This window comes from Abramis brama (assembly GCF_963993115.1).
Source record: "Abramis brama genome assembly, chromosome: 8".
NCBI lineage: Eukaryota > Metazoa > Chordata > Actinopteri > Cypriniformes > Leuciscidae > Abramis > Abramis brama.
Window position 1 is genome coordinate 27,105,526 of NC_139970.1, and position 27,203 is coordinate 27,132,728.

At 38.6% G+C, this 27,203-nt stretch overlaps 2 protein-coding genes across 4 annotated transcripts in view; one reads left to right on the forward strand and one right to left on the reverse strand.

Annotated features, from left to right (window-relative positions):
- Nucleotides 1-1,093: 1,093 nt before the first annotated feature.
- slc39a10 (solute carrier family 39 member 10) lies at nucleotides 1,094-23,763 on the forward strand. Of its 3 annotated transcripts, none has more exons than XM_084122802.1 (11): nucleotides 1,154-1,205; nucleotides 6,634-6,750; nucleotides 14,610-15,737; nucleotides 16,613-16,784; nucleotides 17,961-18,136; nucleotides 18,225-18,398; nucleotides 18,605-18,725; nucleotides 19,147-19,464; nucleotides 19,557-19,637; nucleotides 20,727-20,917; nucleotides 21,329-23,763. In XM_084122802.1, the coding sequence occupies exons 2-11, from the start codon at nucleotides 6,715-6,717 to the stop codon at nucleotides 21,479-21,481; spliced, it is 2,550 nt and encodes an 849-aa protein (XP_083978928.1). In that variant the 5' UTR covers nucleotides 1,154-1,205; nucleotides 6,634-6,714; the 3' UTR covers nucleotides 21,482-23,763. The 3 variants fall into 3 exon arrangements, with proteins under 3 accessions (XP_083978929.1, XP_083978928.1, XP_083978927.1); XM_084122801.1 differs by lacking the exon at nucleotides 1,154-1,205 and adding an exon at nucleotides 7,180-7,396 and having other exon boundaries at nucleotides 6,638-6,750; XM_084122803.1 differs by lacking the exon at nucleotides 6,634-6,750 and having other exon boundaries at nucleotides 1,094-1,205.
- A 135-nt stretch (nucleotides 23,764-23,898) lies between these two features.
- Nucleotides 23,899-27,203, reverse strand: part of dnah7 (dynein, axonemal, heavy chain 7) — a 74,104-nt gene continuing 70,799 nt past the window's right edge. Inside the window, exon 65 of the mRNA XM_084122800.1 lies at nucleotides 23,899-24,267. Within this exon, the coding sequence (XP_083978926.1) occupies nucleotides 24,061-24,267 (207 nt within the window). The 3' untranslated portion in view covers nucleotides 23,899-24,060. The remainder of the gene's footprint in view (nucleotides 24,268-27,203) is intronic.

Genomic DNA, 27,203 nt, shown 5'->3' on the forward strand with positions numbered 1-27,203 from the left:
AATTGTGTGATTTTTATTTATGGCAACATGCTTGTTCAAGCTGAAAATATATAAAATTCATCCCTAAATACATTAATATTGATCTCTAAATAATGCAGAATTACATAGAATGACTATTGAAAAGTTTAGTCTTTAAACAGTAAAAACAGTAGGCTAATATTGTGAAATAATTATCACAATCTAAAATATATATTTTAATACATTTAATTAATTACCAATCACCATCGCACACCTGCAGGTGATAGGTGCGTGTGAGTCAGGTCAGTCACCTGATATGACTGATGAAGGTCATGAGACCGAAACGTTGCTAATAAACGTTTGATACTCGTTTGCAAGTATTGATAATGTGCAGGATTATTATTATTAAATACATTTAATTAAATTAACTTTATTGTTTTATTTAAAATAAATCTTTTTTTATTGTCTTGTGATGGCAAAGCTGATATTTTTGCAGGAATTACTCCAGTCAGTGTCACATGATCCTTCAGAAATCATTTGGTGCTAAAAACATTTCTTACTTTTGACAATGTTGAAAGTTGTTCTGCTTAATATTTTTGTGGAAACAGTGAAACCATCAAAACAACAGAAATTTGAAATCTCATGAAAGCCACACTGTTTTGTATAAATTAAATTTATATTAGGCCTACTTTTTAAAAAGTCGATTTTTTTTTTTTACAGGATCAGCCTAAAAACAAGCTAATTCCGCTGAGCTGCTATCATTTCAATGGAAAACTAACATTCTAACATTGAGTGGAGTGGACTTTGCCCAAGCTCGACTATATTAGATCTCAATCTCATGGATGTAACTCAGACAGCCATAATTACATGACATGACATATTGAAAGATGTTCGCAATGTGAGAATGTACCGCGGCTTTGTCTCAATTATGCCATATGCCATATTACCAAAATCCTAAAGTCGTTGGTAGGCTATAACCGACTTTTGTGCCGCTCGCTTCCGCCACGAGCTCAGACTGGCCTCAGACTGTCTGGTGGCGGAAGTACACGTCATAGAGCGCGTTCCACATTGCGTAAAGTGCGTTAAACATTCCTCGAAATGTGGAGGCGGGTGTAAGAACGTAACAAGTAAGTACGTAATTGTCTTTGAGAATGGCATTTCCGCAGTGGGGTCTGAGTTTTGTGCTGTGCGCAGCGTGAGTGTTTTAGTACCGAGCGGAGAGGAGATGCACACGGCACTCGAGTGAGGTAAACTATATAAAACCCGCTTTGTTTTCATACACTCCCACAACATGGACCCGAGCAGCTTCAGATGGGTCAATGAGAGCAGGGTATTAAGATAAAACCGTGAAAATGTTTTGACTTATTATTGATTTTATAGCTTTCGGCGCTAGCAGTGTTAGCAGCTGCTATTTAGATTGACCATATTTCCGCCGATTGCGCTTTTTAAACTTGCTGCTCCACTAACTGCATTTCCCTGCTTTAGATACACGTGTTTATTGCGAATCCTGTTAATAAGAAAGACATTTGTTCACGACATTGATTAAGATTTATTGCGCCGTGAAGAGGAAGTGTGGGGTTTAATGGTATGTTTGGGCTTCAGGATCAGTCATGTGAAGAAGTTAAGGGTGTTGTAGTCCTAAAGCTTGTCTCGTGCTGGTTTATTTATAAAACCAAATGTTCCTGTTTTGCTAGTTTTCCTTAGACTGCAGAATTATTATTATTATTATTTTATTTTTTTGGAGGTGTCTGTGCACATATGCTTAATTTATCATTTAATTACATTTGACAATGTCGAATTAAAATGGCCAATTAAACTTGGGTTGTGTTTTGAATGTGGTGCTATAATGCAGATTATTTAATTCCAGTTTCTTTGCACATTTTCTGGGCCCAGACATGAATTTTGAGTAACATTTGGCAGATCCCAGTCTAACCTGACCAGCTGAAAAGTGTCCAAATCCCTTCGACTGGCAAGGCTGGAAGACCAGCTGAAAACTTTTTTTTTCTTCTTCTGACAAGTTGACTTTTATATTTTAGCCTACATAAATCAAGTCAAGCACTGTTTGATTTGCAATATGGTTTTAGAAGGGTGTTACTCCAATAGACATAAGCAGTCATTTTAATATAGTTTGATGTAGGATAAGCATAAACAAGATACTACTCTTTAGCCTACGTTTTAATGCTGGAAATGTGACATAATGACTGGACAAATGGTGGCACTGCTGCAGTGAAATGGTGATGCTGTGTTCCTGTTCTGCCAGTGCACACCTGCAGAAACCTTCCTCTGTTTAACCGTGCCTAACCACAACAACTGTTTGTGGATCTACAGTGCCTCTGCTTCTAAAAGGCAGATGCTAACCCAGTTCAAAATGTGGAAAGGGAAATCTAAAATCTTTAATCCCAAATTACTCCATAAAATGTGTTAATTTCTTAAAGCCACTTTGTATTTACCTCCATTGATAGTTACAAATTCTGTTTATTTATTTTTATACCTAGCTGAGTGGTCATGCATTTAAAAAAAATCATTTTCTTTTCATTTTATCAGAAAAGCAGTGTAGTTTTTATCAGTGGAGACTCTGAGGATACAATATACAATGTAGCCTATTGTTTGAGGTGTAGTAGTAGTAAATGCACCTACCAGACTCCTTAATAGAAATAGATGATTGCGATTTAGTAGTATTGCAACTTTTGAAGGACTTCAGTTCTGCCTGAGAGTCTTTGCAGCCAGATGCTAGTTAAAGCATCTTTCTCTATTGATGGCCATTCAAAAATATCTGTTAAATATGTCAGTAAAAATGGATGGAAAGACAGATTTTGGTGAAATGTAGCCTAATAACAGATGTAATGAATTACTTATTCATAATATGCGTCTTCATAAGAAGCAGTATTTCAAATACATCCTCCACTTCGTTGACAACAGTAGATGTAAGTATGATATTTGCCTTGGCTTAAGTAAATTGTTGGTTCAGTGTGAGAAGTAGGTGTTGTCCGACTTGACTGCTCATTTTGTTGACTGCTGCTGCCGACATTTGTATACTTTCAAGGTGAGGAGTTTGGCATTTCAGATGAGCTTTAGGGATTGGGACTGTGCGTTCTTCAGGTGCTAATTAATGTTGTCTGTCGCGACTGCGTTTACTTGCAGCTGTAGAGTCATTAGTGGAATTTAGGTTCAGGTGATTGGCTCAAAACAACATGGCTGCAGAAATAAGTAGGCATACTTATTAAAGGATAATTCCGGTATTCGGTGAGTTGCACAGTTTTGAAAACGAACGTTAAGGGTTGTTTTAAGGACATGTTTGTGCATGCCCGTAGCCAGCCACTCTGAAGCGGTCAAAGGCGATTCTAAACGAGTCGAAAAGTCGAGTGTCCACCACTCTAGTTCATCCAAAACAAACCAGAAAAGAGACTCAAAGTGCTAAATACTGGAATTATGCTTTAACAAATATAGCAGATTGTGTCCTTTCACTGTGTTGAGGTGAATGTGAATGCCAATGGGTAGTTTTTTCAATGGATATTTCTAAACACTGCTACGTTTTGGTACAATTCATGTGTGCCATTAGATAATAGTAGGCTAATACATGCTGCTAACACATAAGTTGAGAAATTGTCAACTGGTTTATTCTTTCTGAAAGTTGAACATTTTGCATGTATTATTTTACTATGAACAGTCTCAAATGAAGTCGTTTTACAGAGCAGCATTAAACAAGAATTAGTCAACAGGTTGGCATTTTATCACGCGACTTGCCCAGTCTTAATCAAATAAGACTTCACATTTGGTAATAACAGCCCATAAGATTGTTCACATGATCAGCTATAGGTGCAGCCTGTACAGAGCTGTTAAGAATTTAAGAGATTAAATGAACATGAACTCAGTGGATGGAGTCTTGTTAGGGATATGGTCTTAAGATTTAAGGGGTCTTGGCAGGTGCCTGAAAATCTACATTTTATATATCACATTAAACACTTTAAGCACTTTTTAATTGAGGTTTAGTGGAGTATTTTATACATGTGTGCCTTAAAAGCCTATGGTCTATTTCAGGTGACTGATTTTAGTAATTATTCCCATGTTCAAGACCAAAAAATCAGGTCAGGTATTAAGGGTTTATATAAGTAGTCTTGAACATTCAGTTACCATGTGTATTCAGTGTAAAATCTCTATATTTAGGCTATGTAGTACTTAACTGCACATGCAAAGCCTTAAGTCTCGAGTTTTACTTCCTTCCTAAATTTTGGAGCAAATTGTGGCAACGTCATATAATGTCACGTTAGTCATCATGTTAATTCTGATAAAGGGACTTTTTAGAGATTTCAATGATTCCATGAATCATGATTTTCCATGATTCAGAGTCATATCTTAAGTCTTGAACATCTGCATTAGCATATGCATATTGTGCCAAGATGTTACCATTTAGCTAGGTGCTTAACAGGACACATTTAAGATGCTTAATTCTCCATTACCCCTTTTCCACCAAAAAAGAACTGGTTCGGAACTGGTGCTGGTTCAAAGTTGGTTCAACTTGCAAACCTTCTCAGAACCTGTTTGTTTTTCCACTGACTAGAGAGCCCAGCGAACAACGTCAATACGTCACTGTGTACGTTGCCATACGTCTTAGCTTTCCCAGAAATGCTTGCGCCAACTTCAAGCATAACAATTACAATGGCGGACTACATCGTCTTTCTGCAAATGTTTCTCCTGGCTTTGCGATCCTATATTGGGATCAGAATACGTTTAGAACACATTTATGCTGCTCGTCTGGATTACTAGACGGAGGCTACGTTCGAGAAGAAGTTCGACAATAACCCCGCCCCCAGCCCCCGACGTAAGCATGACGTGGTAAAAGAATGGTTCTAGTCCAGCAAAGAGTTGGTGCCGCTTTGGGACTAATTTTCCTGGCCGAGAACTGGTTCTTTGGCTGTCAAAACACAAAGAACTGGTTCGCGAGTAGGCATCAGCTCCGAACCGGCACCAGCACTGCCTTGGTGGAAAAGGGGTAAACGTGATGTTATGTCCTTTTCTTAAGTAATAAGCTGTTCTTAAGCATAGATTTACGAGTTTGGTGTTATGATATGTGATCATTAACATTGCTGACAAAATTGTTGACAAATATTTTTGTTTTAGAATAGTCTTTTGGACTCATATGACCTATTTTAAGGGCCTGCAATAACGAGGTTTGAGCAGTGGGGCGCTGTAGTGCAATACTGTAATGCAGCCCTCCCGGATGCAATTCAATAGAAGAAGACACGGTGCTTTGGAGTGCAAATGAAGCCGAACCAGTGTGGGAAAGTTAAACAACTGAAAAAAAAGCAATTGAATCAAATTAAATCTATATTGGAATCGAATTACAAGGTTATGAATATAAAATTTGTGTCAATGCCCAGCCTCAAAGGTGCTGTATGTAATATTGACAGCTAGTGGTTGAAATGGGTACTGCAGTCCAAATATAAAAGAAAAAAATATTTGAGAGGGTTGTTTCTCTTTTCTAAACCTGAAGTGATTTCCTTGTTTGTTTATTAGTTAGAATAGGTAAAAACATGTTATTAAATGTTGTCTTTTGTCAAACTCGCAGTGCTTTCAGATGGAGCAGCATTTATTACTGATCACAGAGCCATACATCACTGACAAGCTGCGCATAAAAAGTAATCGCAGCATTTGCGATTTCATAATCGTAATAAGCCAAATCGGTTTAATCGTGATTGATTTCAATGAATCGTCATATCATTTGAAGCACATAGAGATCTGGACTTTATATTTTGTAAAAAGTTGTTTTATTATTATTTTATTGTGTCTCCCAAAATATAGAATGATATCTTATTTGGGTGAATTTCTTTTGGTTATTATCGTATCAGTCAAAGTTTCTGTATTGGTGCATTCCTACAATAAAGGATCCTGCCTATGTTTCTCAGTGGTTTCCCTCTAATACGTCTCCCCTGTTGACTCCTCAATCGACCTGACAAGCGTTAAAAATCCCTCTGATTAGTATCTAGCCTTCTCTTTGATAATCACCTCTCTTGTCTGGATAATAGCCCTCTGGTGTCTTGGACATCACAGACTGAAGTCTCACAGGGAAAAACTACATGCATCAAAGTATTCTCTTCTCCATTGTCTGTGAAAACGCTGGACCATTACTTATGGTGCAGGATTTTTCCTTCTGATATTTAAGCTCTACAGCTGACCTTTGAAACCAATTTACAGAAGTTGTTGTGCTGAATCACAGAAAAGTTTGACACTGTAAACCGAAAGCAATGAGAACAAATTGCATGTATTTAGTCCCTATATTGAAATATGGAGTTTAGATAGACTTGTTATGCACGAGAAACGGTTTGATGGGCGTTTCTTTGTTGGTATATTTGGTTAACAATAATGTAAGTAGAAAGATCTCATAAGTGATGAGATTTCCTTGGATATATGGATGTCAAGATGCTCGTACTGTACAAATTATGCTAGTGGTTGACTGATATTGTTTTTTGTTTTTTTTTATGGCTGATGCCGATATCTTAGAGAGCAGGGTGGCTGATATAAAGCTGTTTGTGCGCACTGAATCATTTTTTTTCAAATAAAAACAAGGTAACACTAATTTTACATACAGCACACAGTTAAAATGACATGAGTATGACATGTTGCAACAGCTTAATGTGAAATCAAGGGTTTAAAGTTTGTATATCGTGCATCTCCCAGTGAAGCTGAACTCTCCTGTCCGCCTTCAATTCACACGGACCGATCGTTACACACAGAGTAACACGTTCATGCAGGCTACAAATGTGCACTTCAGAAGATCTCACTGCTGGATTCAAGGTTTGTGAAATTAAATCTTTATTAGATATTCAAAGATTTGTTTAAATGGTATAAATGCGTATACTGAATGCTGACAGTAAATGAGAAAGTATAATAGTGTTTGCCTTTCTTTTGCTAATAATATAAAAGCAAATGCTGTAATACTTTTCGTATAGTTTCCTTTCTTTGTTTAACCATTCTATTTAGTGACGTATTAGACAAAACTGTTAAACAGAGACCATAATTAATGAAGATGGCATTCTCTTCTCAGCAGCGTCACGATAAAAGTCCCGCTTCAACACATCAGCCAATCAGAAAAAGTCATCGGCCGATGCGATATTTAAAAAATGCCAAATATCAGCCGATATACCGGCCTTGGCGATACATCGGTCGACCTCTAGTATAAATTGCCTTAAACTGCTTTTTTTCCGCATTTGATGTCTACTTCAGGGCTGATTAGTGCAAATCTCTCCCTCCACCCACTTCTACACACCCACCTACCAACACTTACAAACACAAACGTCCAGTACACCCTCCCCTCTGCACTAAATCAGTACTCTTGAAGAGTTCAAAAACATCAGATCTCGTTCCATATTGCTGTAGAGCATTCCCTGCCCGAGTCTGACGGCGTATGACTGGTTCCTCCACCCTGTTGAGACAGAAAGAGGTAAGCTGTCGGATGCACCTGCAGTCAGATCTGCAGATCCTAAACTAATCTGTATGCCACATTTTTACTCTGGATAGACTGTCGAAAGCAGATCCTAGTAGTGTGAAGATCAGCAGTTCAGCAAGGTGACAGCAACACTAACTTATTTTGGACTTGTTTTCGAAGGTTGCCACCGGTTTAGCTTGCGATATGTTGGATTGATTGTATCTGACTTGGTTATGTTGTCAGAGTTAGCCTAAACCACTCTATAAATATTTCTAGGTTAATCCAGGTCACTCAGCTGATGGTGTAATGTATTTTATTTGCTCTCTTCATGTGATCGGAGCAGTTCTGCTTGCTTTTATGAGATGTAAACCAGTGTATGATCAAAACAAGTAAGTTTATGGACTGGTTAAAGTTTAAGTACTTACGGTTTGGGTGGAAAACCTTTCTGTTTGTCCACAGTTTCACTAGGTAATCTTACATTTAGTCTCAACAAACTTTAACCATGTTGCTACTGCTACCATGCATCAGGATGCAGTTCCTCCACATGAACCGAATGACATGCTGTTCTGGACCTTCTGGAGAGTTTGTTTATTTTAAAGGTGTGTGTGTTTGGAGTCAAGAGGTCATTCTTTTCAAAGCTTTAATTCTTGACTCCACCTAGACACACAAACAGGCCCGTTTAACCAGTTGGACCATCTTATTGGACCGTCTTCTTCTGTATTCTTCTATAAAGACCTTTTAGATGTCTTTGTTAGGTAGTCTACATTCACTGGACTCAAACTGTTACTTGTGCACTGCAGCTATGTATTGCTGTCATTTCCCAGAATTCCTTGTGCTGGCAAAACATGTGTAGTTCCCATCTGTTGTGTGGCATCTGCTCATCTCTCAAGCCTTGAGGCTTCTCCTGACATGCATTTTTTTGTGTGTGTGTGTGTGTGTTGCAGTTGAAATATGACAGATTGAATGTGTAGATACACCAAGGACAGATCATATATCTGGAGTTATTGGTTGGAGAGATGTGATTCCCACATTGCTTGGCTAAGCTGCAGCTTATAGAATTGTTCTGTGGCCTGCTAAAATTCACACTTATCACAAAATGGGTTGGCACACGCATGAATTGGAGAGGATTATTGGCCGCCATGGCCAGATCGCCACAAAGTTGATCGCCTGTGTTGTAAAAGCTGCTTTATTTGATCCAGACAAGTCCCACTGTAACCCTGCTCAACCTCTTACAGTAAGCTAGATTGTAAACAGGAATTCACCAGTGGTGGACTCGTGCGTGACTTGCGAGAGATGCTCAGTCTAGGCAGAAGCCTTGTGAGAGTCATATGATGCATCTTAAGGGCTCTCTCTTTCTTTCTCTCTCTCCCTCCATTGCTCAGAGGCTCAGTTTAATGTATCATAACAGGACTTGTGCTAGCCCAACAGCTTATTACAGGAATGGATTCTACAAAGGGTGATGTTGGTACAACTTACCATCGTAGATGTAGTAAAATGTATTTCTTTTTTAAGTTTTGTTAAAGATGGTTACATAATTCTAAATTCATCATGTAGCTACCCATGTCATTTGGAGTTCACCCAATGTTTTCTTTTGAACTTTTGCCATCTCATGGTTTGGTTTGGGGTTATGTTGAAGCATAGCACTGTTCAGAGAGGCTCGATCACAGTTAATGCTGCTCCATCTCTGCAAGCGCTGTGAGATTGACATGCATTTATTTGAAAAAGAAACACGTGACAAACATTGTTCCAAACTTGTAATGAGAGGCATTTACAAGCCTGTTCTCCAAAAGAGAACATTTAATGATGTTTTTACTCCATTCACTTTTTACTTCACTCACACATGTAATTTAACTTTGATTTCATTTTATTACTTAAAAGCCTCAATACCACAGTGAAAACTACTAGCCTAACTAATAAAGTTAAAACATTATGAGGCAAGTGAACAGTCAGTAAAAAAATAAATCAAATAGTCAAGTTTCCTGTCAAAGATTTATTTGAGAAATAATTTAATATTTTATAATAAACCCTAGACCTTTCTCATGATGCTTGTTTTGGCTGCACTGTTAGGAAAGACAGCATTAATACTGTAATCAGTTTGTTTTTCTGCTCATCTGTATTTTGGCTGTTCACTGGAAGGCTTTTGGCTAAGATCATTACAGACATACTCATAGTAGTAACATGAATCTCACTTATGAGAAAGTCAACAATCATCTATATTTCTGTCTGTTCAGCAGACGGCTTCAGTACTCTGGTTGTGCTTATGTGTGTCTGCTTGAGGCTTAAAGTTCCTGAGACTGTTCTGATCCCAGCCTATGTGTGTGAGGACACTATATAAACACACCTCAGTAATTGGCACACTGCTCGTCTCATTCATATCTTAGTTGAAAAACAGGAGCCCATGGAAAGTGTTCGGTTCAAACTGAAAACAGTATGTAGAAAGCATGGCTCTGGCTCTGTCCAGAAAGTGGCCCTGCAGACAAGAACAGGTATAGGGGTGTAACAATACAGTGAGGAAAATAAGTATTTGAACACCCTGCTATTTTGCAAGTTCTCCCACTTGGAAATCATGGAGGGGTCTGAAATTGTCATCGTAGGTGCATGTCCACTGTGAGAGACATAATCTATAAAAAAAATCCAGAAATCACAATATATGATTTTTTTAACTATTTATTTGTATGATACAGCTGCAAATAAGTATTTGAACACCTGTCTATCAGCTAGAATTCTGACCCTCAAAGACCTGTTAGTCTGCCTTTAAAATGTCCACCTCCACTCCATTTATTATCCTAAATTAGATGCACCTGTTTGAGGTCGTTAGCTGCATAAAGACACCTGTCCACCCCATACAATCAGTAAGAATCCAACTACTAACATGGCCAAGACCAAAGAGCTGTCCAAAGACACTAGAGACAAAATTGTACACCTCCACAAGGCTGGAAAGGGCTACGGGGAAATTGCCAAGCAGCTTGGTGAAAAAAGGTCCACTGTTGGAGCAATCATTAGAAAATGGAAGAAGCTAAACATGACTGTCAATCTCCCTCGGACTGGGGCTCCATGCAAGATCTCAGCTCGTGGGGTCTCAATGATCCTAAGAAAGGTGAGAAATCAGCCCAGAACTACACGGGAGGAGCTGGTCAATGACCTGAAAAGAGCTGGGACCACCGTTTCCAAGGTTACTGTTGGTAATACACTAAGACGTCATGGTTTGAAATCATGCATGGCACGGAAGGTTCCCCTGCTTAAACCAGCACATGTCAAGGCCCGTCTTAAGTTTGCCAATGACCATTTGGATGATCCAGAGGAGTCATGGGAGAAAGTCATGTGGTCAGATGAGACCAAAATAGAACTTTTTGGTCATAATTCCACTAAACGTGTTTGGAGGAAGAAGAATGATGAGTACCATCCCAAGAACACCATCCCTACTGTGAAGCATGGGGGTGGTAGCATCATGCTTTGGGGGTGTTTGTCTGCACATGGGACAGGGCGACTGCACTGTATTAAGGAGAGGATGACCGGGTGACCATGTATTGCGAGATTTTGGGGAACAACCTCCTTCCCTCAGTTAGAGCATTGAAGATGGGTCGAGGCTGGGTCTTCCAACATGACAATGACCCGAAGCACACAGCCAGGATAACCAAGGAGTGGCTCTGTAAGAAGCATATCAAGGTTCTGGCGTGGCCTAGCCAGTCTCCAGACCTAAACCCAATAGAGAATCTTTGGAGGGAGCTCAAACTCCGTGTTTCTCAGCGACAGCCCAGAATCCTGACTGATCTAGAGAAGATCTGTGTGGAGGAGTGGGCCAAAATCCCTCCTGCAGTGTGTGCAAACCTGGTGAAAAACTACAGGAAACGTTTGACCTCTGTAATTGCAAACAAAGGCTACTGTACCAAATATTAACATTGATTTTCTCAGGTGTTCAAATACTTATTTGCAGCTGTATCATACAAATAAATAGTTAAAAAATCATACATTGTGATTTCTGGATTTTTTTTAGATTATGTCTCTCACAGTGGACATGCACCTACGATGACAATTTCAGACCCCTCCATGATTTCTAAGAGGAGAACTTGCAAAATAGCAGGGTGTTCAAATACTTATTTTCCTCGCTGTATATGTCTCACAATGTATCGCAATACAAAAATGCAACAATATGTATTGTGGATAGTGTCAATATTGTATATAGTTCGCCCAAAATGAAAATGACTGTGTGTGAAAAATCAAGTTTACAGAGTTGTAGTGTCAGACTACTATATGTTGAATATAATGTATATTAATGCAATGGGGGAATATTTGTGGGTCCTGATAATGCTAAATGTCTTATATTACCAGTAAAAAGTGGCCTACATTATTTTAAATGTATCTAGTAGTCAGTGAAAGAGTGCAAGCATATTCGTCTAAAATAATTCTGTATTTTCAGCTTCCAAATAATGAATATTTTTATTCTGGTGTCACCATTGTCCTGTGCATTGGGTTACCAGCACCAAGTCCAAGCCTATTCATTTTCCACACCCAATGTAATACCAAATTTAGCATTTTAATCAACAGTTAGTTTTTTGTTAACCTTTTACCATATGTCTTTGAGTATCGCAATAATATATCGCGAGTTCAGTATCGTGATATGCATCGAATCGTGACATGAGGGTATTGTTACACCCCTACTAGAGTGTCATCTGTTGTGATACTGCATGCATTTGTTCAGAATTGCTTTAATTTTTCTGCCAGGATTGCTGGTACAACACCCGAATGGTTCTGAAATTTCCTTTATATTCCGTCTTGATATATTCATCTTGATTCAGATTTACTAGTACATTTTAAAGACATCACATTTTTCACGCTTCAACTTTTAAAATCTGGAAATTTGATAGTTTCCTAACACTCCCTGTAATGATGTATGAGGATGCTATAATTGGCATATTTCACAAGAAAATTCAAAGGATCATTTGCAAACTGGAGTGGTGTTCAGTTAAAGAGCCCCTTTGAATTTCACATGCCTTTTCACTTCACTTGATCACAAGTGTTTTCCAGCTGAATAAATTAAAGTCCACTAGTATTTGTCTTATGATATCTCTGCAGCACATGACTGTGCTGATTTTAAGGATTTTTCCCCCAAAAAATGATCAGCCATTTTTGGGATGTCATATAACCAACAAAGAGTGTATTGAGCCAGCACAATGAGGCAGGATTATCTTCATACAGGCTGTGCTCCTGGCCTATCCTATCTCCTGAAGGGTTCAGAGGTCACTCCACTCTCATGGTTATAAACACTGTTGTTGAGGGGAAGGATCATAACTATACTATGTTTTGACCATCTTCACGCTTTAATACGAGTTCATATGCTTTAACAGGCAGGAGCGCAGGCTGTCGTAAGTACTGCTCACAGGATATTTTGGCTTAAACAACATTTAATAAATTTGGTTCTTTTGTATTCTGTGCACAGATACTTTTTAGTCTGTAGGTTTTCTTTCCTTGAGTTTATTATAATTTTTTTTTTCTTCAGTAAGTTAAGTGTAAGCTAAAAAGCTTAACACATCTGTTACAGCAAATTGTTTTTGCAGATATGAAAAATCAAACTGTTTTTTCAGTGTAACTTTTAATGCACTGTAGCAACTATTATGTGATCTTTATGTACTTTCAACCTTGCATTTACTTTTTTTGGCAGACTTATGATTCCTTCCGATAGGGAAGTTAAGTTTGATAAATGATTATCTTAAACACCCTGCTGCATATAAATGTCTTTTAGTGTTAGGTATACAGATTTTTTTCGGTAAACACAATTCACAGTAGGTGTCATATTTCCTTAACATAAATAACCCATGAAAAAAAGTTAGAAATGAAAGAAATTAGTTAGCTGCAAAAACTGAACCATGTTGTTGGTTTTGCATATTGTTTTTAACATACAAGATCTTTGTCAGATTTCTAGAAAATGGAATATTGGCGTAATCTGGTTATAGCAATCAGGTTAATGTGTTTACGTGATGCTTTCATAATCATACTATAACCAAATTCTTAATATTAGAGTATTCCTATGCATGTAAAGTGCACTCTGTGCTCAGATACATTTGGAGAGATTTGTTTGTGAGATTTGCTAGTGAGCAAAAACTATTAGAGAATAAATGGCAATGCATTTGGAACAAAGTTTTTGGAAATACTTGCACCCGTATCCATTTCACAAACATGTTTCTTATTTGTGCCTCTTGTATGCAGATTTAAGAAAAGACTCTTTCTCATGCTGAGATCTCTTGACTCTGTTTTGTTTAATAGCAGATTGATCACACTTTCCCCTCAAAGGCTCACAGTAGTTGCTGTAGGGGGACCATTAAAGCTCTTCAGTGCTTTTCCAGCTGGGAATCTATCAGCCCCCTGGAAAAAGGGATAGATCTAGATGTCCCCCCTCCATCCTTTTCCATATAATAAGGCTCTGAAGATGAAAAGCCATTTAGATTTTTTTTTTTTTTTAAATAATCAGATTTGTCACGGTACAATGGTACTGGGTTGTCAATTTCTCTTCTATTGCACTTTCACTTTAAAGGGTTAGTTCACCCAAAAATTTTAATTCTGTCATTACTCACCCTTCTGTCGTTCCAAACCCGTAAGACCTTTGGTCATCTTCAGAACACATATGAAGATCTTTTTTTTAAAAATTTGAGAGCTTTCTGTCCCTCCGTTGAACGCTATGCAACTACCACTTCTACACCAACAAAAAGTTCATAAAGAGATCGAAAATGAATCCATATGCATTGAGCGGTTTAGTCCAAACTTTCGGAAAAGACTCGATCACTTTTCAGCAGGTACCAGATTGACCTGATACTCAGTACTACCAGAAAGACTTACCGTTATGTTTTTAAAATTTAAGTATCCACTTGATACCGAAGTACCGGTACTTTTGATAATCCCCTAAATCATATGGTTATGTGCAACAATCTTCTGTAAAGCAGGTCGCATCGCTTCCGGTTCAGGTCATTTTTACATGCTATGTTAAATATAGAGCTGTTTAACTCCATGTCCATAACGTGCATTTAAAAAAAAAAAAAAAATCGTATTGTTGCCATTTTATTTGCTTTTACCTAGACATCACCATCAGTTCATACTGCTGTTAACACTTTCTCTGACAAGCGTATGCAATAACGTGTGTGTTATTGTGACGTTCGGCATACAGCGTATGCGTTTTATAGAACAACTTAGGTGTATTTCTGGTGTACTAAGTTGTTGGATTTTTATTTCTTCACAGAGGTTTCTAAGCGAGGAGATAATGAGAGTTCACACACATACCAGATTCTGCTTTCTCTGCGTGCTGACCCTGCTGTACCATCAGTGCAGTCACTGCCATGAAGGAGGGTCCCACCATCACCACGGGCACAACCACAATGACCATGACCATGTCCACAGCGACCTGCAGATTTCAGAATTGTCCTGCAATAGCTTATCGGACCGGTTAGTACACGGCAACAATGGCGAACCTGCAGAGAACGAGCAACGTTACTACATTCACCAGTTGTTCTGTCGGTACGGCCAGAAGGATCGTCTGGATTTTAAAGGCTTCCAGAGTTTGCTGTTAAGTTTAGGGCTGGGCGAGGTGCGGGTGGTTGGGCTGGAGCACGAGGATCTTGGCCACGATCATGTGGCACACTTGGATATTCTCGAGGTTCAGGAAGGACGGCACTCGCATTCGGCTGGTCATGGTCATCCTCACCCTCACCAGAAGCCCCACATCTCCCACAAGAACCACCACGAGAATGAAGAACACGGCCATGACGAGGAGCTACCGTGCAGCAAAACAGCAGAGAGCACCACTCACAGTGGATCTGAGAAACATAACCATGAGAAAGACAGTGATCATGAACACATCCACAGACATGTCACGGACAGTCCTCAAACTCAAGATCATGACGATGACCACACACATTCACACACGCACAGTCAACAACAACTGGAACATGATCATGACCATCATGACCAAAAGAGTAGTGAACATACACAAGAAAACAATGATCTCAGTGACCAAAGGCACCATCATCATGACCACCATCACCACAAGCACCCCCACCCTCATCTCCATGGTCCAGACAGCGCGGAGCACACCTCAGCAACGCCTCAGCTCACACCCCGAATCCAGCCTTCAGCACCCACTGAGCTACCCACCACACAACCCAGAAGAAACAGGAGACCACCAAAAGTCAGAGCCCATCAAGGCCGCAACAAGACCAGCATCACTGTTACTCAGGCCGTGGAGCTGGAGACCATCGAGGATGACCAGGATCACAGCCCTATTCAGCCGCAGAGGGGCAGGAGAGAGGTGCCAGGAGAAGATCTGTCTGTCAAATCACATGCACACAGTGATTTTCACCAACATGAGGAGGTACATCTCAGCGTCTGTCTTACCCTATGGTTGTTAATAAATGGTAGTGCTCTTCAGATGTGCGTCGAGTCTGATCAGGGATTGGTTATTCGTATTTTAACGCAGTTAAATTTTAGCGTCATAAAAGCACTTCTTAACAAAAATTACAGTTGCAGAAGATAGTTACAGTTGGACGACTTCAAGCTAGGCATATAAATTATTATGCATTATTCAGTTTATTTTTGTGAGGACTATGACAGATTTGTGGAATTAACAGTAGTAAAGTATTTTTTACGTTTAGCGTTAAAATAATGCAAATTAATGTCCAAGCACTACTTTTGCATTTGTTTCATTGTTCAATACTATATGGTATATATTGTTATTTTCACTTAAATATCAGTAATTTAATTTATTTCAGAAAATTGAAGTTTAATGTTTTGATAGAGTAGGTTTTGGTAATAAAATTATTTTTTCTCTTATTTGCAGATCAGTATATATTTAATGTCTTCATCCATCTTTCTTATTATAGGATGACATAAAATTGAAAAATAAACACATGTGGTTCATTTAATACTATAATACTTTGTACTAATATTTTTATTAGGGTGTCTGTACATTTACTCAAATGCTTGATTTGTGTACTTTGTTCACCATTGGAAGTTATTTGGTTATTTAGCATAATTAGGATTTGATTCTAAACTGGCCTAAATACACAGTGCTTCCTTAATACAGATTAGTTGTTCAGACATCTTAGTGGATTTCGAGAAAGTAATCTTGTACACCTCTGGTACTAATATTATATATATTTGATATGTGATTTTTATTCCTTGTATTTGTTGAGAAATTAGTCATGTATGAGTGCAAAGTAAAAATCTCCATCTCTCTCTTTCCGTCAGTGCCTGAATTTAACAGAGCTGCTACACCAGTATGGACTGAGCTCAGATTCTCTCATATCTCCAGTGCAGTTCACCTATTTATGTCCAGCACTGCTGTACCAGATAGACAGACGCTTCTGCATCCTTCATTATCACCACGTTGAGTCTAAGGCACAAGAAGCAACATCTGCAGGTAAAAGTGATCCTGTACTAGTATGATTTTGTATTAACAAAGTATATACATTCATCTACAGTTCTCTCTATACCAGTCTAGTTTGCTGGCTAATAGAGAGTGAACAGACTTAGTAAATGGTAAAGCTTGGTTTCTTAAAGTTTAACAACCAGTCGAGAACCAATGCTAAATCATATTAAAACTGTTATCTAATGTCTGCATTAGACATGTACTACCTTATGCTGATTTCAGACTACACAATATCAATCATTTCATCTCGTATAGTGTGTCATAGACTAGCATGTTTCATTTTTTTTTCGTCCTCCACGACGGGTTCCATCTCATCCGTGACTTTGACCGTACACAGCTTTCAAACATCTTGAAATGAAAGAGAGTCTATTGTATTCGTGCTGCTAGGTCGAATTATAATCTGACACAGTGACTATAGTAACAGACATTAATATTATGTAATCTGAACCCGGCATTAGTTGAAACTCTATAGGGCTTTTCACACTTGAAATAGTTAACCCTGGTCATTCTAAACCCCGGGTGAACGGATTCCTGGGTTATCTTTATTCACGTTTCACACTGCTCACTATACCTGGGGTTAACAGTTAATCCTGGGTATTCATAAACTGCCGTTTCACACTGCACATTCCTAAACCCCAGGTTAAAGTCCTTATTTTCATATTTGCAGTGTCAGTGTTACTGACTGGACAAGCGCAGCACGTGACACGCACAGCACTGTTTACATAAAGGCTCTAGTATTGCGCATCCTCATATTACACATTGCTGACTGTAATATCAGGTTTTTTCTGAGTGAACTTTGCAAACTATAAAAGTAAGAATGACATTGACATTTTTCCTATATATACACAGAAACGACTGTTTATATACATCGCACGGTGTTTCCGTGACTGCCCAAAGCGAGTGAATATAAGGCACGCCATTGGTTGTCGGTTGCTAGCATCTAGTTGTAACATTTTAACACCGTATCGTTTTACACTGTACAAGTTTGGCACCGAAATGCAAAAGCGGTGCAACGCTTTTTAACCCCGCATCTAAATTACAAGTGTGAAACGCTCCTTTACCCAGTGTTAAAAGCGGCGTTTAGAACGACGATAACCCGGGGCTACATGCAGTGTGAAAAGCCATTGATCGCTGTCTTACCCACTGCTGCTGATTCTGTTTCTGCAGTGTGGGTCTGGATGTGGGGCTTTGTGTCTATCACCATCATCAGTCTGCTGTCTCTGCTGGGTGTTATTCTGGTGCCCATTCTCAACCAGTCCTGCTTCAAGTTTCTCTTGACCTTCCTGGTGGCACTGGCGGTGGGAACCCTCAGTGGTGACGCCTTACTGCATCTACTCCCTCATGTAAGTTCATTTTTGGGACAAACAAACATTTAACCATTGCAAAGGTCCAAACAGTCAAACTTTTCAACTGTTTCCCTATATTTTGCAGTCTCAAGGGGGCCATAATCACAGTTTTGAAGGACACACGGAGGAAGAACCTGTAGAGGATTATCTGACGAAGTTTGATGGAGTTTGGAAAGGACTGACTGCATTAGCAGGAATCTACCTCCTCTTCATTATTGAACATTGCATTGGCATGTTCAAACACTACAGCGACCAAAGGGTATGAGACACCACAATACCTTCGAGTTGAAACACAGGAATCTTTCAAAAAGGGCAAGAAAACCAGTCACACATGGCTGTTTAAGAATGACAGAGTTGAGGCAGACTAAAATAAAATCCATAATTGCTGCAGATAGTGGGGCACAGCGAAACAACCTTCTCAGAACCTAGTGCTTATAAACACTTATCTGTTCATGCTTTCCACAGGGAGGCCTCTGCCAGAAAAAGAAGAAAGGAGAGCAGGCAGAGATCGGGAGGAAATTGTCAGACCACAAACTCAACAGGCGTTCAGATGCTGAGTGGCTCCATCTGAAGCCTCTAACAGAAGGTGGGTTGTTCATTTCTTCATGAAATTTTTTTTACACCATTTTTTTAGCTTTTAATTTAAGTTGTATGTGTTGATATCCTGAAGATCCTTTCGAGTCTCTTCCTATATACTGATCTTATAAGAATGAACTCAAGCTGTGTAACACACCAAGCTTGGTGCAGTAATATTTAGAGATAACTCAGCATTTGAGTCAAGAGCAGCACATTGAAGTCTGAGTCCAGGCCGAGAGCGGAGTAGGTTGAGTCTCAGTCTGAACAATTCAGACAGCATTAATATACTTTCCTTTAAATTCATTGAATAAAACCTGTTTTTGCATCAGTGTTATCATCCTCCAGTCCAGAGACACTATAGCACAGAGCGGATCATTTGCATGAGTCGGCGCAGACCACAGAAGTAACTCCTTCCCTTCTTTATCATGCAGGAGACGGTACGAATTGTGAAGCCGGACACAATGACACTCAGATGACGGAGTTGCAGTCTCTGGATTCACCCAGCAAGATGCCACTTGCCATCTCTGTTTCAGAACACCCCTATAAGGAAGCTGTAAAAACGGAAGAGGACAGTGGGCCAAAGGCCAAGTCAAAAAAGCATGGACATGGACATGGACATGGTCATGGTCACTCCCACCATGGGCACTGTCACTCTGACCAGGAAATGAAAGATGCAGGGATTGCCAGCATAGCATGGATGGTCATTATGGGAGATGGCATGCATAACTTTAGTGATGGACTCGCTATAGGTCAGTTTGTGTACATTGAAACTAGTAGCAGATTAATTTCTCTTTAATCAAAAGGGTTTCTGTGTCTGAGGAACTGTGTTTGTCACCTACAGGTGCTGCTTTCAGTGCTAATATTACGGGTGGCATTAGTACTTCAGTAGCCGTGTTCTGTCACGAACTGCCCCATGAACTAGGTAAGTGGCTTAACCAGCTGCAGTGTCAAGAGACAAAATATTAGAATGGCAGATCCATATTCTTTCATTTGACCTCTAGGTGTGCAGTACAATGATTATAGTGTCCACATCAAACATTAACATTCTGTTTATTATGAGCTTGTGCTGCAGTTATGGTGTCTTCTGCTATTTTAAATGATCAAACTTAAAGTTGAGTGGATTCTCATTTTCTGAAAGGGATTCCAACAATATTATTCCTTTGTTCTGTTAATGTTATAGCTGTGGTGTGCCCATTCTAATAAAATTAGAATGATTATTATAACTTTAAAGTTATTGTCCTTGGTGTGAACAGGCCATAACCCTGAAAAAAAAAGCATCAACATGTCAATGAGTGAGGTCAGGTTTAGCTTAAGAGTGATGTGGTGATCCTGGTGCAAGCCTTGACTTTTTATCCCCAATGAGGTGTCCTTTATCCATTTTCGATTGACACAAACTCAGGAACATCAAGGCAAAAAGCCCCAGCTGTTTTTCTGTGCTCTTTTTCATGTTTGAATGAATCAAAAACACTGGACTAAAACAAGATTTGGTTTTAAAAGACTGCAAAGCTTTTATGAAGTTTGAGGTAGCTGTCTAGAGGGCCACTCTTTTTAAAATTCCCCTTTTTTTGTTTAAACTGAACCAGACATTACAATACCACAGAAGTAATAAACAGTATGCCTTTGATGTATTCATTTTGTTTTGTATTTGATGTTTACATTTACTGTTTGCCATCCAATTTTTTTTGTGGCTTAAACACGGCTATAATAAAGGGTTTATTACCACCCTGAAGTGCTTTTAATTGCTTTTGACTGATTTAATTGGGCCAGGTGACAGACCAAAAGTCCAGAGTGTAGTTTAGAGAGGGCCGATGGATGTGAAGGCTCCTCACATATATTTTCAGTAATTAGGAGGAAATGAGTGGCAGCCGGAAAGTCCTCTTTATTTTAGACAGATTAAGGACAGTCCGTTCTCACAGCAGTTATTGTCAGGTTTCGCATGGGTTAACTATACGCACTGTACTGTACTGTTGTTTATTGTACATTAATAGTGCACATTTGTGTTTTCTTTCAGGTGACTTTGCTGTTTTATTGAAGGCTGGGATGTCAGTGAAGCAAGCCATTGTATACAACGTCCTCTCTGCCCTGATGGCTTACGCTGGCATGGTGATCGGCACGGCCGTGGGACAGTACACACACAATGTCACCAGCTGGATCTTTGCTGTCACTGCTGGCATGTTTCTCTATGTGGCATTAGTGGATATGGTAAGAGAACCAAAATGCAGATGATCTTAGCTTGCCAGTTACGGTCATAATTGTTGATCACGTGAAATAATTAATTTAAATTTGAAAATAACATTAAATACTTTCTGTATTTGTATTCTATCTTGCACATCCCTTGCACAACCCGACAACCATTTCTGAATTAATATTTGGCTTTTTAGTAGCAGTTCTTATTCTTACTAAGGCTGCATTTATTTATAAACCATATATATATATATATAAACATTATAGTAACCTGTGTAATATAAACTTTTAATATGGTATCAGTATTTTTCTATTAAGACATGCAGCATACCTGTTTTTTTTTTTTTGTCCTGTAAATGTAATTGTTCTGAGTTACCAGTGTTAGAACGTTATCTTCTATCTAACATATAAATTTCTCTTCATCTTCAGTTGCCAGAGATGCTTCATGGTGACAGCGAAGAGCACAAACGCTGTGAGATGGGTCACTTCGTCCTGCAGAACTTGGGCATGCTCACGGGATTCGGCCTCATGCTGCTGATCGCCATCTTCGAGGATCACATTGTGATTGATTTTGGCTTCTAGCTGGAGGCGTCATTCAGCTACATTCACACTCGTGCTTTGCCCTAAAGTGGCTTTGTTTTGTGATGGTACAGTCTTGCAAGCATGTCTCAGAAGACCGCATCAGTAGCTTACAGTGGACGTGGACATGAACAGAAACATGTTTACATTTCATCTTCTCTCATCTCCTCCTCTCTAGGCCACTCAAAAAGGTTATTTGTCATTTTCATGCTCTTTTGTAGATGAAGCTTCTGGACCGTTCTCTTCTGTCGTTATTTTTTTTGTTTTGTTTTTTTGAGTTTGTATGTCAAGTCAGACGTATGCACAGCACACAAGAAACACTCCCCATTATTTGGGTTATCCCTTTAATACTTTAGTGTTTTTTAGGACTGTGTCCTAGAGAGAAGCAGCTATTCATCAGTCACCCATTTAGTGTCATGTTTAGCTCTTTCATTCATATGTATTGTAACTCATAGTCCATTCATTTGTAACTGGCGTGTTGTGCTGTGTATGTCTAGTGTGTCACACCATCGCCATGTCAGGCGCTAAAATGGTCCAACAGAGCCCAACTGGCATCAGCTCGGCATATTCTTTTAATTTATTGAAAAGTACTGGTCAGTATTGTGTGCCAGGATCATATGATTCTCTTTAAAGAGCGCCTTTCTTTACTGGTTTACACTTTGCTTTCAGCATTGACTACTTGTTTGTTTCTTACACTATATTTACTGTTCATGGTGATGGGAGTGTCCTCAGTCTTAGAATTTCAAAAAAAAATTTTTTTTTTTTTTTTTCTGTCATTATTGGCTAAGATTGGATAATGTTTTGGCCCATTTTGAGTATTTGAAGAAAAAGGTATGCAACAGTGTTATGAATAACCTGTGACGCAGTGCTGCCGAAACACCGATCGCATTCAGAAGGTCAGATGAATAGTGACTGAACAAGTCCAGTATTAAAGCTAATGCAAAATCACTGTGATTTTAAATGAAGAACAATTAGCTGAGCATATCTGTACATCAAGGAATACATTATTTTTCTTTGGGGAGTCTATCTGTTAACTTTTATCATGATCTAGACTACTTTCTGAATATGAATCAAAGTTGATTTTCATATCCAAGTGTTGTAAATAATGATCTTGTTACAGTTGAAGTTCATGAAATAATTATGTTCCCCAAAGGAGATTTGCTACTGAAGACTAATTTTTGTTAAACATGCTGGCATTTTGTTACTTTTTTTTTTAATCTATCTATAGGACATGTTTGGTATTTCTGGATAGTTTGCGCTAAATTCTGAATATTTTGTGAGAAATCGGTACCTTTTATTCACTGACCATCTAAACTTACATTGCATACAAAGTTTGGGAGAACCATTCCTTTTTTTAACGTAAAAATATTATTATTTTTTTTTATTTTTTTTTGGACAATCTTAAACACTCGTTGTTGACACCCTCCCATTATTGAAATTAATGCACACATTTCAATTATTGGCCTTATGTGAACCTGTATAAAAGCCTGACTACAATCAAATTTATAGAGCATCTGTTAATCTGCCCCTCTGTTGATGTGATTCTTGTTTAAGGATTGTGCCAAATATGGGCCGTTTCTGAATTTGCGCACAAGCGCTTCCTGTGCCCGCAGTCGCCTCTACACATTCCACTTGCTGTGTTCGCTGCTTGAATCCTCTATCGTCATGAGTTGGTGGGGCATGTTATGTGATTCATACTTATCCTGTCACCATGTGACATCCATTTATTTGTTGTCGTGGGTGTGTATCATTATTAATTGCATTCATCAAATGTACTTGATTGGATGGAAACATGCATGAAGCAAACTGTCTAGTTGTGTTTAATTTCTGTTAAGAAATGAAGTGATGAGAACACACTGTTGATTTTCCTCTTTCTCTGAAGTACTTAATTTTTACAGCTTGAATGTAGAGTCAATTAATTTGGGGGTCATGTGAGCAAACCTAATCACAGTATTCAGAGATTAGGTCTAAATCCTGTGTATGTGTCTGTGAAATGAAGTTGTCACAGCTCTTAAGTTCAAATGAAACGCCTTGGTTATGTGGTGCAAAGAAATAAACTTGATAAATAAAAATGACGCACATCAATTTTCTTCAAGCTTTAGATTGTATTTCAAAAAAGGACCATCCAGATAATTACTTACATTTTAGTTTGTCAATTTTTTTTGTGCAAAAAATCAGTTGATAACACAGCTTAGATGTTAAAGCATTTTCAATACATTTGCCATTCTTGCTGATTGTCTGTGCATTTCTTTGTCAGAAGTGGAAAATAAAGTTTGCAAAGCCTACTTTGAGTTTCAGCTTATTAAAAATCTCTTATTAAAATGCTCCTCTCTATGAAAATATATTTTTAATTGTAAGTTATTTATCTACTAAAAATCTATAAATCTTTATAAATGTATTATTATTGCTATTGATCATCTTTTAAATGTTGACTAGAGATAGGAATACTTTTATTTAGGTGTTTGTTAAATGGTATTAGTTTTTTTACTGAACTCATATTTAATGGTATATCTAAATAAACATTAGCCACGGATAGTTCTCTAAAAAGTCAAGTGAAGGATACTAGAAGCAGAGCAGTATATCTACGAGTTAAGCTGACACAGCAAGGCCACTCCACGTCGGATCCAGTGCTCTGGAGGCACGTCTGAATTCAGGCTCATTGCAATGACGTAGTTGGTGGAGTGTCCAGTGGTGGAAAGGGTTCCGCGTCTCTCACTGGTCTTGTAGACAGGAGAAATGTAGCACATGCGCTCTGGAACATCCTGCTTCTTCATGGGCTTCAGCCACATCTGCAGAAAGACAGGATGATGTGTAGTTGAGAAACAGTTTCATTGCTCTTCCTCGCTTCCTACAATTTTCCCTTGTTGATAATCTAACCCATTTTCCTTGGCTTGGTAACCAAGATAACTGTAAAACAAAGAAAGCTGTCACTAAAAACAAATTAAAATCCCTTTATCAGAAACTCTTAATATACCTCAGAAACAAAGGGGTACATTAAACGTTGGCGGTTATATATATATAAATATATATATATATATACAGTGAGGAAAATAAGTATTTGAACACCCTGCTATTTTGCAAGTTCTCCCACTTGGAAATCATGGAGGGGTCTGAAATTGTCATCGTTGGTGCATGTCCACTGTGAGAGACATTATCTAAAAAAAAAAATCCAGAAATCACAATATATGATTTTTTAACTATTTATTTGTATGATACAGCTGCAAATAAGTATTTGAACACCTGTCTATCAGCTAGAATTCTGACCCTCAAAGACCTGTTAGTCTGCCTTTAAAATGTCCACCTCCACTCCATTTATTATCCTAAATTAGATGCACCTGTTTGAGGTCGTTAGCTGCATAAAGACACCTGTCCACCCCATACAATCAGTAAGAATCCAACTACTAACATGGCCAAGACCAAAGAGCTGTCCAAAGACACTAGAGACAAAATTGTACACCTCCACAAGGCTGGAAAGGGCTACGGGGAAATTGCCAAGCAGCTTGGTGAAAAAAGGTCCACTGTTGGAGCAATCATTAGAAAATGGAAGAAGCTAAACATGACTGTCAATCTCCCTTGGACTGGGGCTCCATGCAAGATCTCACCTCGTGGGGTCTCAATGATCCTAAGAAAGGTGAGAAATCAGCCCAGAACTACACGGGAGGAGCTGGTCAATGACCTGAAAAGAGCTGGGACCACCGTTTCCAAGGTTACTGTTGGTAATACACTAAGACGTCATGGTTTGAAATCATGCATGGCACGGAAGGTTCCCCTGCTTAAACCAGCACATGTCAAGGCCCGTCTTAAGTTTGCCAATGACCATTTGGATGATCCAGAGGAGTCATGGGAGAAAGTCATGTGGTCAGATGAGACCAAAATAGAACTTTTTGGTCATAATTCCACTAAACGTGTATGGAGGAAGAAGAATGATGAGTACCATCCCAAGAACACCATCCCTACTGTGAAGCATGGGGGTGGTAGCATCATGCTTTGGGGGTGTTTTTCTGCACATGGGACAGGGCGACTGCACTGTATTAAGGAGAGGATGACCGGGGCCATGTATTGCGAGATTTTGGGGAACAACCTCCTTCCCTCAGTTAGAGCATTGAAGATGGGTCGAGGCTGGGTCTTCCAACATGACAATGACCCGAAGCACACAGCCAGGATAACCAAGGAGTGGCTCTGTAAGAAGCATATCAAGGTTCTGGCGTGGCCTAGCCAGTCTCCAGACCTAAACCCAATAGAGAATCTTTGGAGGGAGCTCAAACTCTGTGTTTCTCAGCGACAGCCCAGAAACCTGACTGATCTAGAGAAGATCTGTGTGGAGGAGTGGGCCAAAATCCCTCCTGCAGTGTGTGCAAACCTGGTGAAAAACTACAGGAAACGTTTGACCTCTGTAATTGCAAACAAAGGCTACTGTACCAAATATTAACATTGATTTTCTCAGGTGTTCAAATACTTATTTGCAGCTGTATCATACAAATAAATAGTTAAAAAATCATACATTGTGATTTCTGGATTTTTTTTTTTAGATTATGTCTCTCACAGTGGACATGCACCTACGATGACAATTTCAGACCCCTCCATGATTTCTAAGTGGGAGAACTTGCAAAATAGCAGGGTGTTCAAATACTTATTTTCCTCACTGTATATATATATATACTGTATATACAACTTGTGGGTGTATTTATGCTCAGCTGAAATTAATAATGGCCTTCAAAAGAAATTTGCATTTCAAAGTTTTACTGTAAGTAACAAATGCATGTTTAATTAAGTTTAGCTCTTGTCAAAAAAATATTTTGGTAATGAGTTTTCCTGAAATGTCTGAATAGTAAACAGGCAGTGAATGCATTATTTATTGTGGCAATGTCCATTGTGCAGAATAAAAAGTATTTTTCTCTTCCCTACTTCCCTATTCAACTATTTTAATATATCACCTGTCGTATATAGACAGTTAGAACTCCCTTCTCGTACTGTATTTAAATATGAAATAACATTTTTAATGTTGAGATTTTCTTAAACTTTCTTCAAAGAGCCATCTTCAAGGAAATCCGAAAAATGGGGTGTCTGTGCAGACCCTCTGCTGGGTATAAGGCTGCCGAAGTTCCGATTTTCCTTCAAGTGTATTATGCATGTGTTTTTATTTGGCACTGAAGAGATTTATTTGGCTGCACTGAGATTGAAGTCAACATATTTACTTTCTTAATACATTATCAATAAATAATAATAAAAAAAAATCCTTGTTGAATATTCAGTTTCACTCTGACATATGTAACATTATGGTCAATTTGGGAATGCTGTTTCATGTAGACTTTAAATGCTTCCAGTGGATTCAACAGAAGAAAAGCATTTTATTTGTGGATTAACTTTTTCACACATGGAACCTAATAACAACCAACCATTTCATGCTTTTATAACTGGACTAATTCTGAAGACTGAAGAACCTGAATGTCTGCAAATATGATTTAGCCGCTCTGTGCAGGAAATTATTTTTTAGCATTATGTCCCTTGGTTCACATTTTTTTGGTGAAAAAAAGCTCTTTTTTTTTCTCTCATGATTGCTTCTTGTTTCCATAGTTACTGTTATAGTTTGCCTGCAAGCAAACATTTTTTGAATTGCATTGAAACTTTTGAATTGCACTGAAACAAGTTTTTGCAAGTTTAATACATGTTCCATCATTACAGTGGAATGACTTTCTTGTGACTTGAGTCTCTGTAATATCTACCC